Source organism: Leptinotarsa decemlineata, unplaced genomic scaffold (genome assembly GCF_025532065.1).
Source record: "Leptinotarsa decemlineata unplaced genomic scaffold, Ldec_3_MD MMD2_P_RNA_scaffold_2, whole genome shotgun sequence".
NCBI classification, from domain to species: domain Eukaryota; kingdom Metazoa; phylum Arthropoda; class Insecta; order Coleoptera; family Chrysomelidae; genus Leptinotarsa; species Leptinotarsa decemlineata.
Window position 1 is genome coordinate 6,035,977 of NW_027412529.1, and position 18,857 is coordinate 6,054,833.

At 36.6% G+C, this 18,857-nt stretch overlaps 1 protein-coding gene across 5 annotated transcripts in view; it reads right to left on the reverse strand.

Moving 5' to 3' along the window:
- Positions 1-18,857, reverse strand: part of LOC111508858 (uncharacterized) — a 59,941-nt gene that overhangs the window by 27,918 nt on the left and 13,166 nt on the right. The window contains exons 1-3 of one of the 5 annotated variants that reach the window (XM_074182355.1): positions 2,504-4,485; positions 2,072-2,347; positions 474-2,018 (exon numbers count right to left, since the gene is read on the reverse strand). The exons of 2 other annotated variants lie outside the window; for them this stretch is intronic. In XM_074182355.1, coding sequence (XP_074038456.1) covers positions 522-2,018; positions 2,072-2,347; positions 2,504-2,509 — 1,779 coding nt within the window. In that variant the 5' untranslated portion in view covers positions 2,510-4,485 and the 3' untranslated portion in view covers positions 474-521. Of the gene's footprint in view, positions 1-473; positions 2,019-2,071; positions 2,348-2,503; positions 4,486-12,432; positions 13,968-14,024; positions 14,342-18,857 lie in introns of those variants that run through there. 2 more of the 5 variants (XM_074182352.1, XM_074182366.1) reach the window with 2 other exon arrangements.

The window sequence follows — 18,857 nt, forward strand, 5'->3', positions numbered from 1 at the left end:
GACGATTAAATTTCACTATTTTTTTTTAACTTAAATTGCTTTTATCTTTTCAATGTCTGCTAATATTCATTATTTTGCAAAGATCCTGTTTCAAATTAAACAGGATCACAACTGACCCGTGGGATAGGCCTACTGGGAAAACCACGTTAAAAAAAACGCGCTAAGTACACTAACTCATAGGTGGCGTGGAAACGTGTGTATATTATGACGATTACAACTTTTTGAATCGTTACATCTCAAAAACAGTGGCTCGTAGGAAAATAGTATTGATACATTTTTGTAAACAATTTTATGATCTACAATTTTTGTCTCAAGTATTTTCATGATAGTTTTGCTGAAAATCACGAAAAACTATTTTTTTGACCTTTGACTTCGAATAAAATTTTTTCCATACAGGGGAAAAATGGGGAACTTTCAAATTTTATTTTTAATCATATTTTAAACAATCTTACTGATTTTCAGCTTGGTGGGAATTTAGGTAGCTTCGAATGTCTAAATTGACCGGACTATCAGAATTAGGCTTAAACTTGATTTTTGTCCACGTGAATGCGTAAATGTTCCTTCAAACTACCCTTTTGATTGAATCTTTTTTGACAATGATGACATTCGAAGGGTTTCTCTCCAGTGTGGATGAGAAAATGTCGCTCCAAACTTTGTTTCGTAGTGAAACACTTCTTGCATAACTTGCACATGTGTTTCTCAACATGGGAACGTATGTGATCTTTCATGAGGCTTTCAGAGACGAACAGCTTTTTGCAAACACTGCATTCGTGTTTCTTTTCTCCCAAGTGAATGAGTAAATGTTTTTTCAAATTGCCTGCGGAAGAGAATTGTTTTTTGCAATAGTCACATTCGGACGACTTTTTGTCGGAATGGGTTTGCAAATGCTGTTTCAAATTGCACTTCCGATAAAAAGCTTTTTCGCAGAGGTCACACTTATATGGCCTTTCTCCGGTGTGACTGCGCACATGGTCTTTGAAATTTCTGAGTAAATCGTAAGATTTTCTGCAGAAAGGGCATTCGAGTCCCTTTTTATCAGTGTGATTGCGCAAATGAACATCTAAATGACCCTTCCGAAAAAAACCTTTGTCGCAGTAATTACATTTGTATGGCTTCACTTCATTATGAGTTATCAGATGCTTCTGCAAACGACTTTCATTAACGAAACATTTTTTGCAGTATTCACATCCGTACGATTTTTCTTCAGAATGAGTGAGCAAATGCCGTTTCAAAATATCTTTTCTAGAGAAACGCATTTGACAGTTATGGCATTGGAATGGCAATTCCTTGGTGTGAGTTTGTAAATGATCTTTCAATTCATTCATCTGATTGTAGTTTTCTTTGCAAAACTGACATTGGTAACATTCCGTTTTAGTGTGAGTGAGTAAATGTTCTTGCAACATTGCCTTTTCAGGGTAACGATTTCTACAGAAAATACACTCGAATGGTTTTTCTTTAGTGTGAGTGAGTAAATGATCTTTCAGTTCACAATTTTGAACAATTTTTTTATCGCACAAATGACACTGTGGCGGATTTTTTTTCCCAGCGATTATATGCTGTTTCATAGAATTTTTGGTAACGAAACATTGTTTACAGAAATCGCATTGGAATGGTCTTGCCGCTGTGGGTTTTAAAGGGAGCTTTAATCCAATTTGATAGTTGATGACGATATTAGAAACTGATAGTTCCATTTTGTTCATTTCTTCTTCGACATCAATACTGCCTTCTTCCTCAGTGACGATATTTTCTTTCTTAATGTCAACAATTTCCTTATGTTCATCCTCAAATTCGTGTTCGATATTTTCTTCTTTTGTCGCATCATTAACAGTCACTTTCAAATCGTCACTCACTGACGATTCAACTGAAATGGGATTCGAAAAACTTTCAGTTTCCACAGCTCCAGTATTTGTAAGTGCATTTCTAAGTTTGTCCTCATTACATAGGGATGAAGCGACAAATAAATATATGCTTTCTAATTTGCCTATACAGGAGTCACACGAGAAGATTTCGTCTTTAATCTAAAATAAAAAAGAACATTAGCAAAGACACAAATGATCAGCAAGATCCTTACATCAATGTTGGTAACATTCTTAACAAGCTGAATCAGATGTGTTCTTTCTTTGATTGCTGTTACATTACTTGGAGATGAACAAATTCGACAAAGTTGAGGTCCATATCGAGTTATATCCTCTTTATTGTTTTCGTCTGTTGCTTCTTTCTTCAGAATCGATTCAATTTCCAATTCAGCATCATTACTCTTTGTGTTTTCCATAAACATCAATATTTCTTCTAGCTCATTCACGCATCCTGTGCATATATTCCTCGGAAAATTGATCATTTCATGAACCTTCAAGAAAACACCCACTTAGTTCAACTATTGCATATTGGTTTTTCAGAGAGAGGAAAAGACATTTTGATTATTTATTATTCAGTTTTCGTCAAAACGCTGAATTTTGATTTAGAGGAAGATATATTTCATTATTTGATTGACTCAATTACTTACATCCATTGGACAGGAAATTTGAAAACATTTTAATCATTACTCAAAGTGGGCAACTTTTGAAGATACTCTGAAAAAGACTGACTTCGATTTCAAAAAAATGTATCTGAATTTGCACCCCTGAAAACTTCAAACATTAAAGGCTGACCTCCGATTTCAAGCACCTGGTATATAGGAGTGTCAATTTGCACCATTTTCAACGAATTTGATTAGAGTCATCTCAAACTGCCACAGTAGCATTCACTAAGGGGACTAAGACATAGAGCCAAAGACCTCTGAAACTTTGAAGCGAAGAGATACAGCTGAGGGAGGTCAAATACCTGGGTGTTATACTAGAACCCTGGCTGATCGAAATCAACATCTAGAAAGAGTGAAACGAAAGGCTGAGGTAGCACTGATACTGGCCAGACATGAGGGCTGATACCGTACCGGTTGAACCAATGAAATGCATATGCATCTATGGTCTGGTGGCCAAAGAAGAAACTAACTCTATTAACAAACTAAGCAGAGTGCAAAGACTAGTATGTTGGGGAATCACTAGCAATGAAAACTACCGTAACAACTGCATTGGGTAAACTCTTGAATCCTCCTTTTCATATCTTGTAATAATTGTGGAAGCAAGAGTGGGCCAATTCAGACTCGAGAACTTATCGACCTACATGGTATCGGAAAAATAAACAAATTTCGGAATTTGTGGAGGAGCGAACCTATTCTTGGACCACATGTCATCAAAATCTTAAAACGCGAAGCACTGAGTCATTCCGAGAACATCCTCGGTAGAAACACCTGGTACGGAGATGGCTCGAAAACCGAACGTGAGTCGGGAGCTGGAATATACTGTGCGGTGAGAAATCTTCATTTCATTTACCCGTTCGGCCAGTACATTTCAGTCTTCCTGGCAAATACGTATACAATTCTGTAATGGGCAAGAGACACTGATTCGAAGCCTCAACAAAATCAATTTTCATACAGCCAGTCTGCACTCGGGGACACTGACGACCCCAAAGTGACTGATTCGGAAATGCTGTCAGAAACTGAGGAAATTAGCGAATAGAAATAGATTGACTATATATTGGGTGCCAGATCACTCAGGTATCATGGGCAACAAAAAAGCTTACGAGTGTGCTAAACACGGATACTTACCTCCATACGGTGCATTTATTTAATGTCCCGATTCCTTTTCTTGATGCTCATTTACGCTATACATAGAACCTACCTACCAACCACAACTGGTTGGATCTATGCCACGCTAGTAAACATAACTGCAACTACGACTCTTCAAGGCGAGGCTATCAGATTTAGGGTCACCAGGGACTGCCCTCCTGGTGGATAGTCTGCTTGATGCCCTCGACAGAAGAAAAGTCGATCTGCAAGCTTATGCCGATGACCTTGTCATCCTGGCAAGGTCCACGTCGGGAAGGGTAGCTTGTAATATCCTCCAAAACGGGTTGGACGTTGTTCACAGTTGGTGCCTGAGGGAGCAGATGTCTGTCAACCCCATCAAAACTGTATTAATCCCCTTCATCAAGAGGAGAAAATTGGACAATCTAACGTCACTTTCCCTCAATGATGTGGTCATTCCATTTGGAACGGAGGTGAAATATCTTGGAATTGTCCTTGATAAAAGACTCACCTGGAACGCTCACTTGGAAAACCTTTTACACAAAGCCAGACTGTCTCTATGGACATGTCAAAGGATTTGTAGTGAAACTTGGGGTTTAGGTCCCAAACAAATCCATTGGATTTATGTGATAATTGTCAGACCAATGATCACTTATGGTGCAATTGCTTGGTGGCCGAAGGTTTTGCAGAAAACGGCCCAAGCGAAGCTTTCTGGCTTACGGAGACAGGCTTGTCTGGCTATCAGTGGTGCCATCAGTACCACACCGTCAGCGACCATGGAGATCCTTCCAAATCTACCTCCTCTCCACATTTTTTTGGAGAGAGAGGCTAGATGGACTGCATACAGACTTGTGCACATTGCCAATTGCACAAATCAATTCAATGCAGAGTGCAACAGACTGTGACATTGGAAGTCACAGTATTTTGGAAATGACCACTGACTTTATGCCTCCAACTGTCAACTACGAACAGCCTTATAAAGTACTATTCCCGAGGCGAGAGAACTGGGTCCTCGGGGAGAAGGAAATATTAAGAGCAGATAGTTGTTGGCTCACAGAAGGATCAAAAACACCTTCAGGTTCTGGTGCAGGTGTTTTCAGTCGCAGATCCAGGACATATATATCAACTACCTAGGAACTTATACGACTGTATTTCAAGCGGAAATTTACGCTTGGAGATTGGATAAATCCAACCTCACTCACAAGTCAATAAAAGTATTCTCGGACAGTCAAGCGGTGTTGGAAGCTCTTGGCTCTTATCGAGCAACTTCTAAATTGGTAGCAACTGCCAAAAACGACTCTCCTCAATAGGAAGACTTAACAGATTGTTTCTGGTCTGGATTCCTGGCCAAACTGGCCTGGAAGGCAATGAAGCTGCTGACTCTCTTGCAAAGGAGGGTGCTGCAAATGGCTTCATCGAACCAGAACCTGTCATTGGCATCGCTTTGGGATTTGCCAAACAAACACTGAACCTGGATGGCAAGACGATTTATGGACTTCTGGCAGAATCTTCCAGGATTGGCTCACTCCAAGGCGTTTATTCACCCTTCGAAGCTTGATACCAAACAGTTGTTGGACTACAGTAGACATGAACTACGATGTTTAACAGGCCTTCTTACAGGTCACTGTCATTTGAATCATCATATGCAGAGACTTGGACTGTCTGAAGACAGTGGGTGTCGACTCTGTCTGGAAAATGATGAAACAGCAGAGCATATACTTTGTGCCTGTCCCTATGGGGATCGAATCAGGTTCTTAGAGTTCGGCAAATTCCTGACCTGAAAGACCACTCACCTTACAAACTAATCGGCTTCGTTAAAAAGCTGCTTTTATTTGGCCGAGTGTGAATAGGTGTGAGCCACGATAAACTCTTTGGGTTGTGGTGGAGGGTCGAATAGACCTACTAACTTTAGACATATCTCCTACCTACTATGTGCGATTGAATTTAATGTCATAGACGCCTGAAGATATTATTGAATGGTAAAAAGTGTGGCGATTCAGTGGGGACTAGTTATAGGGATTAATATCGTCCATTATTTGTTGAGTAAAAAATTATGACCTTATGGCCTATAGGAGCACTTGCACATAAAATTCTATTATTCTCAAGAGCAAGAAGTCACGAAAATTATTTTCCCATTAATTTACGGCGAGTACAGATTGAAAAATGATAAACAAAAAAAGCTTATTACAGTGTGGACGAACTCTTCCGAATACTATCAGATGATTGGTGTGCAACTGTGTGTTTTTTAGAATAGAAAAAATTGTGGCATGTAATTTTATTTCAATACTCTTTCACTTACTATGTTCTGTGGCTTTTTCCTGGATTATTGACCGTGGTCTGCAGGTTTTTGTATCTGGTATTTCAACAGTAGCAACAACTGAACTTAATCGGATCCCTTGTAGTTGTAGAGTGATCTACATTGGAACCAAAAAGAGAAGTGTAAATGCCAGACTCCCTGAAGGTGCTATTACAGGTGTTTCATAACCTTATTTACGTATGTCATACAATGAATGTAAACAACATTTGAGGTTATATTGAGGGAAATGATTTTATAAGTGCATGTATGCATAAAAACAGATTTACTAGATTAAAAATACCATGTTTTACAATTAATTACCTAGCAGCTTTTACTCCCTTAACCTCAGCAGATGTAAAATCCGGGTTTGATGCAAAATATGTGGTCATCATGAATGCATCTATTTTTGGAAGATTATTTGACTGTGCTTTCACAAAACCGTTGTCCGTCATTGCTGTTGAAGACGCTTAGTATTTCTTGACATTAAAATATTAGAAAACTAAGCTAGAATAGCAATACAACCAATTTTTCCATTCAACACAACCTGAATGTATGAAAATAAATCACAGGTGACTGACAGGACATGCCGTATGACGTCACGTTTCATTTCGACCAATGGTGGGGTATTTTACAAATTCGAATTTCGCTCGTAAATTTTTCACGTTTTGATTTATGTTTTGAATAATTAAATACATATTAAGTTAGAAAATAACGAATTGAGTAATACTAGGACCTTAAAAGCTCAGGAAAAAAAATCAGGTCGTTTTATTTTTTATGCATATTCCCTATTCCGTCATGATTTGATTTCTATTACCAATATCTCTATTAGAAAAATGATCCGACAAGCCATAGCATCGAAGTTTGGCCAGCAAACCCTCATGCAAGAGACGGTGAAAGACCTTAGAAATATCAAGCGCTACAACTCTTGATTCTCGATTGCGTTATTCCAAATATGGGTGACATACGATATAAGGTGGCCTGTTGATCTTTGTTTCCAAAACCCATATTGATGATCGCTCAAGATGTTGAAGCCTTCCAAATATTTTGAGGATATAGTGTTTTTGATCGGGACTGCAGGTTGACCTTGCATGATACTCCAAATAGTTGAACACTGCGCGCGCACTGACCTTTATTTCGAAAATGGTTCAACTGATTTTTCTTTACAATATCAGTGCATATATCATATTACAAAAAAGTGAAAGAATAAAAAATTCATCAAAATAAAAAAAAAATCAAATTCAACAAAAACCCACAAGAAAAATTCCGTAAGATTCCAGACGATAAACTCTACTTAAAAGCAGCAATCTCATCCCCCTAGGGGGAAGTTATTTAGATCGGATCATATCGCTTGAACTTTTTGAAAAATTATAATCCATCATTTCATGGTCGTTTACGAAGAAAATCGATTGTCAAGGGCCTCTGCATATAAGAGGTCAGTTCGATAAATGAGGTGATGTTTAAATTTCGCTGGCTATGACGTTCGAATGACCTTTTTTATTTCTCATGTTGGTACACCCGTCTCGAACATATGCTTACAGTTTAGTATGTTTATTTTATTGGCGAGAAGCGTAAAAGTGTTTTGCGTGCTCAGCGACCACGCCGAATACTGTGTCGATCCCATAGATGGGCGCCTTTGTTTATACAGTGCTTTTCTATAATATCCCCCCCACTTTTATTTTTTGAACGAGTCAACTCAAAAAATTTAAATTTGGGGTAATGAAATCAATGCATGAATACTTTATTTTGAAGTGAAATTGACAGATGAAACTTTCAAGATGGCGACTGGGAAAAAAATTAAATGAAAAGGGGGTCTTGTGACACACCATTTGAAGCTCCTAACGAATACTTCACAACCCTATAATATGAAGTCAATATCTTCACCTACTACAAAATGGTGGAACATTTAATAATTTCCTGAAGACAAACACATTAATATCGACGTTTTTAGAAACATTCCTTTTTATCTGCCATATGGCAGTTCCAACAACCCAATAGAGTTTGTTGAGTTATTTTTCGTTTATAAAAACGACAAAAAATGTCAGTACGACAATGAACATCATTGTTCAGTTAGAATATTCTCATTTAGTTTTCGGTTTTACTAATAGAAAGGTACCACGTCAACAATCTCTAAAAGTCCCCAGGTCATCCGTCCATTCCGGAAGAACAGCAAGTGCAAATAATTGGTGAGACGGTAGTAAATCCTGAACAGTCCACTTATTCCGTCGCGAATGTTCGTGAGGTGTCTGCTACTACTCTGTGGAGACTTTTGAATGGCACACTAATTAACTAAAGATGACGCTGATCGAAGGGCAGAATTCTGCGAAATCATGACGGAAACCAATGCAAGGCATCCTACCTATCTCCACAATATTTGTTTTAGTGACGAATCTGCATTTTTTTAAACGGCAATGATCACAGATAAAATTGCCGTTATTAAAATGACACCAAACCTCACGTTTTCCGAGAAACACATACCCAATATCCAGAAAAAAATTAACGTTTTGGTAGGAATATTGGGAAACCGTATTGTAGGGCCTCTATTTATTGATCAAAATTCAACAGGGAAACTGTATTCGAATATGCTGGAAACTACTGTTGACCCTCTCATCATCACTGAAATCGTCGAAGCGAATCCTAATGAATTCTATATGGATACTGTATTGCAACAAGATGGAGCACCATTACATTACTATTTGAAGCACAAGGTGTACAAAACTGACCCTGCTTCACTATTGGATATACGGCAGATAATAATAAATATTTGTAGAGATATTGACGTAAGTGTGTTCAAAAATGTTCGGCATGAAATATCGGATAGGCTGTTCATATGTCAAGAAGTTCAAGGCAACCATTTCAAGCATTTTCTGAACTACCCTCAAGCTTATTGTCTCATATTATGTAGTTAAATGTCAATATATTTAGGCAATTATTAAAAGTTCCGCCATTTTGTAGTAGTTGAAGATATTCATGAAGATATCCATTTAATTTTTTTCCCCCAGATGGCGCTCAGTCGTCATCTTAAAAGTTTCATCTGTCAATTTCACTTCAAAATAAAGTACTTGTAATGTACTGTTTGGAACCTTTGGTGTAGTAATGAATATTACTGGAGTTTTTTCCCAACACCAAATCGTTATTTTTACACCTCGACACGTGTTTCGATCACCAAGTGATCATCTTCAAGAGGAAGATAAAACTAACAACTACTCAAAACTAAAGCTACTTATACTAATCAGGTACATCATACAGGTAGGTAATCAGTAATACCACCCATACAAGTGTACCACCCCAAAATAATTTTACAATATGTCCTTATGTATGTTTACATGTTACAGCTATACAGGCTGATTCACGGTGGATGGCACATTAGACGTTTCTGGTGAACCAGACAACGGATCACTTTGAAAATTTAATGGAGGGCATATTCGGACATTCTCTAGCCAACTAAAATATTTTCGACAATGCGGTGTTGCCGCTTCTATTAGAAAGCAGTAGCAACTTTGATTTTTCAAATGGAACACTCTGTATATAATATTATTTTTGGAATCTCCAACAATTGCCCGACAACTTTTCTTGATATTTCCCTATACCTATCTGTTACCGTTTTCGAAATAAAAATTAATTTCAATTTTTTTCTTCGAAAATCATGACTTCTAAAAATGCCGATATCTTTTAGTTAAGAAGTACTATGATATCGAAATTTGGTTTGGAGTTAGGTGATACTTGGACACTTCCCACACGTCAGCCTAATCTCCGTTACTTCAATACAGGGTGGTAAAAAAATACAGTTTTTTCGTTTGCTTGAAAAAGTTGCTGAAATTTGATTATTTTGAATGGAACACCCTGCATATTATTGAAAATTCGGAAAGCTGCTGAAATTTGCTTTCTTTCTATGTATATCATACCTATACCTAACTAGTCATGTTTCGGACTTATGAACATTTATTTGTGAAAATGTCCCTTCAGAATGGTATTTCCATGCGGTATTTGGTAAGCAGGCCATGATTACTATTTGACAGTAGCGTTGTGACATTCTCCTAATAATATCGACATTTTCGTCACTTTAGAAGTTGCAAATACCTTCAAAACGATGGAACAAAACTATTCAAACGAAGTTCTTATGAATTTGTTTATTATTTTTGGACAGTGTGACAAAATTATCAGCAGAACATGTAGAAAGTTCAATGAAATGTATCCGAATCTACCGCCAATGAACCTCAAGAGATTTATACGAATTCAGAACAATTTCAATATGTTTGGATAAACTTTAAAAAAGCACCAAGAAACTTGAAATTGGAAATATTGATATGAATAATTATAAAAAAGTAAAACAATCATGTGGAATATTTCAAAATATGTTCGAATCGCTGGCCGTTCACTTCCAAGCACTTTAAAATGAGGCGTGTTGACTGCTTTCGTGGTGGCAGATCTCATTTCATTGGGATCCAAATCTTCAAATGTTTGGGCAATCCTTTCTAACAATTCATCTCTCGAACGCACGGGTATTTTGTAAACTTTTTCTTTAAACATTCCCTACAAATAAAAATCTAATGGATTAAGATCGGGTGATCTCGCTGGCCAATTCCATGGTCCCAAGCGCCTCATCCACCGATCGTCAAATAGTCTATCCAGTTCTGTGCTCACTTCTCTTGTGCAATGTGCAGGAGCTCCGTCTAGTTGGTACCAACAGTTTCGATAATCTTCGAGTGGCAGATTATCCACGAAACTGTCTACAGTATTCTCCAAAATATTCAGGTAGCTTCTGGATGTTAATGACTCCTCGTATATCACGTACCTCAATTTGTTGTCCATCAACATGCAGAAGACATTAAAACTAAATTTTTCTTGAAATCCGGCTTCTTTTGTGACGTGAGGATTTTCACTGGACCAATAATGACGATTTTTTCTATTGAAAATCCCTTCTCTCGAAAATTTCGATTCATCAGTCCAAATAATTTTATTTAAAAAAAGTGGATCTTCTTGAATGCGTGTCAACAACATTTCACAAAATTCTACTCTCTGTTGAGGATCTTGAAGCTTCATTGCTTGAATTTTGGTGAATTTATAATCATGCATTTTATGTCTTCGCAAGATTCTTTGAACCGATGAATATTTTATACCCAAATCTTCTTCAGCACTTCTTATCGATGACTCGGGAAATTCGTGAAAATATGGTAAGACATTAATCTGGTTGTCTTCGAAAGTTACGGGTCGAGGCAAGTTTCTTGGTGCTTTTAAAGTTGATCCAAATGCATTGAAATTGTTCTGAATTCGTATAAATTTCTTGAGGTTCATTGGCGGTAGATTCTGATACATTTCATTGAACTTTCTACATGTTCTGCTGATAATTTTGTCACACTGTCCAAAAATAATAAACAAATTCATAAGAACTTCGTTTGAATAGTTTTGTTCCATCGTTTTGAAGGTATTTGCAACTTCTGAAGTGACGAAAATGTCGATATTATTAGGAGAATGTCACAAGGCTACTGTCAAATAGTAATCATGGCCTGCTTACCAAATACCGAATGGAAATGCCATTCTGAAGGGACATTTTCACAAATAAATGTTCATAAGTCCGAAACTTGACTAGTTAGGTATAGGTATGATATACATAGAAAGAAAGCAAATTTCAGCAGCTTTCCGAATTTTCAATAATATACAGGGTGTTCCATTTAAAATAATCAAATTTCAGCAACTTTTTCAAGCAAACGAAAAAACTGTATTTTTTTACCACCCTGTATTGAAGTAACGGAGATTAGGCTGACGTGTGGGAAGTGTCCAAGTATCACCTAACTCCAAACCAAATTTCGATATCATAGTACTTCTTAACTAAAAGATATCGGCATTTTTAGAAGACATGATTTTCGAAGAAAAAAATTGAAATTAATTTTTATTCCGAAAACGGTAACAGATAGGTATAGGGAAATATCAAGAAAAGTTGTCGGGCAATTGTTGGAGATTCCAAAAATAATATTATATACAGGGTGTTCCATTTGAAAAATCAAAGTTGCTACTGCTTTCTAATAGAAGCGGCAACACCGCATTGTCGAAAATATTTTAGTTGGCTAGAGAATGTCCGAATATGCCCTCCATTGAATTTTCAAAGTGATCCGTTGTCTGGTTCATCAGAAACGTCTAATGTGCCATCCACCGTGAATCAGCCTGTATATAGAACAATTTTCAGCTATATAAAATTAGTTTCACAACATTGCCTATCTAAATATATTTACAATGTGTCTTTTTGTAGTAAACAGTAAACCCAACAATATTATTTCAGCAAGCTATATAGTATGCTATTTGGTATTGGTCCGTTATCGTTATTCATAATATTATTATGTTTACTTATTTCTACACTCTCATTTGGTGTTGGGAAAAAACTCCAGTAATATTCAAAATAAAGTATTCATACATTAATTTCTTTATCCCAAATTTCAATTTTTTGAGTTGACCCGTTCAAAAAATAAAAGTGGGGGACATTAAAAAAATGCACTGTATACTTGAAAGTCAAAGTTAGATCTACATAGAATATTGCAGGATGTATTCAATCAAATGCTAATAATTCGGTAACTAATAATAACATAATCGATAACAAATGAAAGTTTGAAAGTGCCATGTGTGGAAAAATGCTTCTTCAAATAGAGCTCTTTTCTGAATCCTTTTCGCAATGTTCTTCCAAAGAATGACTCAACAAATGCCGCTGCAAAAGATAGTTTTCAATAAACTTTTCCCCGCAACAATAACATCTGAATGGCTTTTCATCGGTATGTAGGAACGAATGCCTCCGCAAAATGGGATTCGAGGTGAAACCTTTTTGCAAATATCACATTTGTAAGGCTTCTCGGTGAAATGAGTGAGAAAATGCTGATGCAGACTGGACTTTTGGGTGAAACTTTTTTGACAACAATCACACTTGAAAGGTTTCTCTCCAGTGTGGACACGCAAATGGCTCTGCAGCGAGGAGCTTAGAGTGAATATTTGTTGACAAATGTTACACTTGGGTAGTTTGTTTTCGGTGCCCTTCAGTTGTACAGTGCTTTCCTCTTCAAAACTTTTTTCGCAAAACTCAAGTTTGTGTTGCTTTTTGTGAGAGTACGTCAGCAGATGCCTCTTCAGAGTGCTTTCTCGAGCGAAAACGCTTTTACAATAATCACATTTGAACGACTTTACTCCAGTGTGGCCGAGAAAATGCTGCCGCAAAGAGGACTTTGTTGCTAAACCTTTTTGGCAAATTTTACATTTATAAGGCTTGTCATCGGTGTGCCTGAGTACATGTTTTTGGCCAGGGTGTTTCTCACAAACGTGTGTGACCAGATGTTGACGGAAATCGAAGTTCCTAGTAAAGGTTTCATCGCAGCTATTACATTTCAATGGTTCATTTTTGGAGCAAGAATTTTGTCTGTAACAAGCTGATTTCGTTAGCTTCTTGCAAGTGTGGGAGAGCAGATCAGTCTTTTGATAGAAAATTCTTCTGCAGTGACTGCACCTGTGTGTTTTTTCAACGGCATGCATAGCATGCATCTTCAAATGATTCTGAAAACTTCTCTGCACCGTGAAACTTTTTTGACAAAAATTACACTTGTAAGGCATTTCTCTACAGTGGCTAGGCAAATGATTCCTCAACGAATACTTCTCAGCGAAACGTTTTTCGCCACGATCACACTGATATTTTTTTTCCACGTGGATGAGCATATGTCTTTTCAAATAACTCTCTTTAGTGTATGTTTTTTGGCACACACTGCATTGGTGATTTTGCATTTGGAAATTTTCAGAATCCAATTCTTTCAGTTCCAGCTTGCTTTGATGGTTTGCAAAAGTAGAAGCATTCTCGTCAATTATTTCTTCTTTGATGTCAATTTCATCAGCAGAAGTTGAGGGCTTTATATCATCACACTCCAATGAATCATTTAAATCAGAATACCTTTCAGTTGCAACCGTCTCATTTTTCACAATGTACTCAAATTTTTCGTCAGTACTTTTTGACGAAACGGTGAAGGATGATATCATTTCTAGATTTTCCATACATGAGTTGCACATATTGCTTCCCAGTTTTGCCTGAAAAAAAAAGGACATGAATATTGGAAACGCACTAAACCATCTGCAGAACACTACTTCCTGATTGGTAAGATCTTGGAACAGTTGAATCAGATGTGTACATTTCTCATGCAATGTTAGACTAAGTGGAGAAGAGCAAATTCGGCAAACCCCAGATTTCTCTGGAGATGAATCTCTTTCGGTGGTCATCTCATTTTCTTGGTAAAAATTTCCACTTTCAATTGATTCTGGCATTCAAGTCTTACATCTGCTGCCGGTTTTCCATCCAGATTGGTGATATTATTTTTCAAGATTTCAATGAATACGGATATTTCTTGCAGTTTGTCGATGCATCCTTTGCAAATATTTCTCGGAAAATTAATCCTTAAGCGGACCTTTAAAAAATAAAAAAGTACTCACTCAGATGATAGCCAAAAGTACAAGATTGCCCAATGGTGAGAGCATAATAATATTAAATTGTTTCAAAAAATTTGTTCGTTTTAATGTCATCTGTCTTTGTAATTCCACATCTCAATAAATATTTATTCAACTGGGGTGTATACTGATCGATAGAGGATTTTGTACTCTATACATTGAAGGTGTTTTTTTTTCTCCAAATTTCAATGTCTTGCCTCTTTTCAGCTCATTACCCAGAACCGATGACAATGCATGTTGATCATAAACGTGACCTGATGCTGCTGCCAGGATCAGCTCCGTACGAGAGATCTCCTCAGCGGTAAATGGCAGGGACACACATTTTTTTATACGCATTCGTTTATGATAGTTGGTAGGCCCACCATGAAATAGATGCCACATCCAGGGTTGGCTTCAATAAAAAAATATATTTCTAGAAAAAAAATGTAATCAAGCTTTTACCTTTAAATACCTACTTCCCGACTCTAAAAAAAGACAATAAATAGTGTAGTAGGTTGTAAGAACCCATATTTATTTGCATTGTAAAAATATATTATTATCTACCATCCTCTAAGTTCCCAGAGCAAGAGGGCCCATCACGTAATGTGAGCAACAGGCACAAGAGGTATACCATGACTTGTGTAATTTGGTGAGATGGGCGTCATTAGCATTTATCTGCAACATGTCTAGGAGAAGCAAAACTCCAAAATCAAACCCGGAACGGTGTTTCGTCAGGCACGAGTAAGCTCTAAGCTGAAAAAAGTGGCGCATCTTTCACCAAATTACCACCCAAGTCAAGGTGAGGCATGCCGAGGACCGAGTGGCATCAGGGTGATGTCGTGAACGTACCACCTCAGGGCACCGAAGTGCACCCAGTTGTATATTAGCTCTTACCCTGCTAAACGAAGCTCTGGGAGGGTTGACAAATATTTCTTTGGTACTCGTGGGAACATTATGGGAAATGAAGAAACATCAACACAAAGGAAAAGAAGGTTAGAGAAAGAAATTGAAACGAAATGAAAAACTTGCCAATGAAAACGTTAACTTGAAACGCCAAAGGCCTCCTGATAAAAGAATTAGACTGTTCGAAATTAACTGGGACTCGGCCATGTAATAATGAATCCATCAATGAAATGAATAGACTAAGAAATATAACAAGCTAATTCTTCTATAAGGTATGAATGAATGATTTATTGGTAGGAAGATCCTAATACACAAACATAATATACATAATATTTCATGTTATATAGACACACATAGTAAGGATATAATACATATACAGTGCTAGTCAAAAGTCCCCTCCCCCCTCGTATCTTTTGAACGGGTATACTTATAATAATGAAATTTGGAGTGTGGAAATAAACGGATGTAGGCTTCTTAACTGGTCATAACAGGTGACGCAATAGTCATAAATGACGTCACAAGGCCACTGTGACCAAAAATTTTAAATGGGACCCTATGGCAAGTGACAGCTCGTTTGAAAGGTATTGAAAATACCTATTCAGTCATACCAATTTTGTTTGGGTTTCGGCTGATTTTGATTGATAAATTGAAGAAATACGAAAATTATAGTTTCGCATTTAATTAATAAAGATTTAAGAACCAGTTCTTATAATAAGTGTTCAAAATGTGCTCCATCTACTTCCTGGCAGTAATGCATCCTATTGCTAAACTCTTGTCGTACTCGTCCCAGTGTGTCAGCGGAAATTGCCCTACATTCTTCAACAATTCGTTGTTTCAGAATGGCAATACTGTCAGGTGCTGTAGCGTAAACCTTAGATTTCAAGTACCCCCATAGAAAAAAATCTAATGGTGTAAGGTCCGGTGACCGAGCTGGCCATTCGATCGAACCTCGTCGTCCAATCCATCTACCACGATATTCTTCATCTAGGTAACGTCTTACTGCACCGTAATAGTGTGCAGGAGCACCATCTTGTTGAAACGTTATTTCCAAGTTGTCGAATTCATCTGGATTATCTTCTAGAATTTCAAGAATTAACGCCTCAATATCAGTTTGTAACATCTCCAGATACAATTCACCGGTTAAGTTAGCATTGAGAAAAAGAGGCCCAACTATGTGGTTTCCCAAAATACCTGCCCAAACATTTACTTTTTCTGGAAATTGAGTATGTTTTTCACGAAAGATGTGAGGATTTGTGTCACTCCAATACCTCACATTTTGAGTGTTAACATTTCCATTGAGAAAGAAAGTACTTTCGTCACTAAAACAAATTGTCTGTATGTAGCCTGGTTGTTGGTTCATTTTATCGGACATAGTTTCACAGAATTCTAGTCTTCGGTCGGGGTCATCATCTGAAAGTTGGTGCACCATTTTTATTTGTATGGATGAAATTTGTTTTTAGCCAACACCCTATGTACTGTCCTTTGACTGACTTCACAGATAGACGCAACTTGGGCTGTGGAAGAAGTAGGGTTCACTACCATTTCTCCAAGTATGTCAATTTTTTTGTCATCACTAATTGTTGGTCGACCAGATCGTTTGGCATCTTGAACACTACCTGATGCTTCAAACTTCCGAAGAAGCTCCCTCAAATAAACCCTCGATATAGGGCGATCGGGGTACCTCTCATTAAACAGTCGTTCCGCTGCATGGAAATTGTTTCTACATTCACCAATTATTAAGATAGCTGCTACTTTGTCGGCTACAGTACGTACCATTTTGCCTATGTAAACACTTAAACGTCTCGTTAAACAATAGCTTAGGTAAATTTTCAAGGTATAAACACTTTTGACAAGTAGATAATTCAAACACGTCAACCTTTTTGACAATGAACCAGAGGCATACTTTAAAATCTTTATTAATTAAATGCGAAACAATAATTTTCGTATTTCTTCAATTTATCAATCAAAATCAGCCGAAACCCAAACAAAATTGGTATGACTGAATAGGTATTTTCAATACCTTTCAAACGAGCTGTCACTTGCCATAGGGTCCCATTTAAAATTTTTGGTCACAGTGGCCTTGTGACGTCATTTATGACTATTGCGTCACCTGTTATGACCAGTTAAGAAGCCTACATCCGTTTATTTCCACCCTCCAAATTTCATTATTATAAGTATACCCGTTCCAAAGATACGAGGGGGGGAGGGGACTTTTGACTAGCACTGTATACATATAGGTACACATAAATACATAATATATACCGAGTCACTTACTATCTATTCTATTGTGATACCTTTCATATAATCAGTCAAATCTTTTTTGAATTGAAACAAGTTTTTATTATTCTTCACATTTTGGGGAAGCTTGTTATATTCAATGAGGCCTTTATATAATAAAATTTTCATGGAGTTTGATAAACTACATCGTGGCAGGTGAAAATTGTCATTTTGTCTAGTAGTGTAATTGTGAGTGGAATTTCTATAAATGATAAATTCTTCGAAATAAGAAGGTAGCATATGATTGGTTATCTTAAAAATAAATATCATTGCTGACCTGTAATATCTTTCACGAATAGACATCCAGTGTTATGCACTGAGCATAAAGCATATACTTGCATAACGATTACATCCAAGAACCACCCTCATTCCTATGTTCTGTAACTTTTGCAGAGACATAATTTTATTTTGGTCAAAACTGTATAACAGCGTACTGCAATAATCAAAATGGGGCTGTATTATTGTATTATATACGGTTATTTTCGCATTTGTAGAAAGGTGTTTCGAAATTCTAGTGAAGAAATATAGTTTTTTTGAAATCTTTTTAGTCATATAGTTATAGTGTCATATAGTTATATGTCGGAGGAGTAGGTACCTACCTACTTCTATAGAATATAGTTTATCCTAATGATAGTTTTCCCCGTTCCTTAAGTTTTTCTGTTGAAGGACTCTCCGTTTTATAGATGGACTTTCGTATTGATCGATAACTATCGATTGAAACTAAAAAATATAAAATAAAATAATGATAAAAAACCTTTTAAAACAAGCTTTTATTTAAGTGCCCTAAAAAGATCAAAATAAAATTTTAAATCACATTAACCACATTCATTTATGACTTTACAGAATTGAAATAATAATAAAAGCTTGTCGCGATAATTTCAATTTGTAATTGAAATTTTGTAATTAGGTAGGCACCTACTGAACTTGTGAGCAATTCATAACGTTTGTAATTAAATAAAAGTGCCGTTAATGCTTAAAATGTGGAACTTTAACCTTGAATAACTTTTTTGCACACATAGGATTTATCGGGTTTGAAATTTATTGCAGTACCTAGTTGAGCTGTCAGAATGTTTCTTAATTTCAATTTCATTTGACTGAATGTGTAGAGATTTCTTCTAGGCATCGCGACAAGCTCTATTATAATTTCAATTCTGTAAAGTCATAAATGAATGTGGTTAATGTGATTAAAAATAATTGTATTTTGATCTTTTTAAAGCACTTGAATAAAATCTTGTTTTAAAAGTTTTTTTTATCATTATTTTATTTAATGGATCAATTGTTTTGCATTATCAGATGTTCCATGATGAACAGATTTCA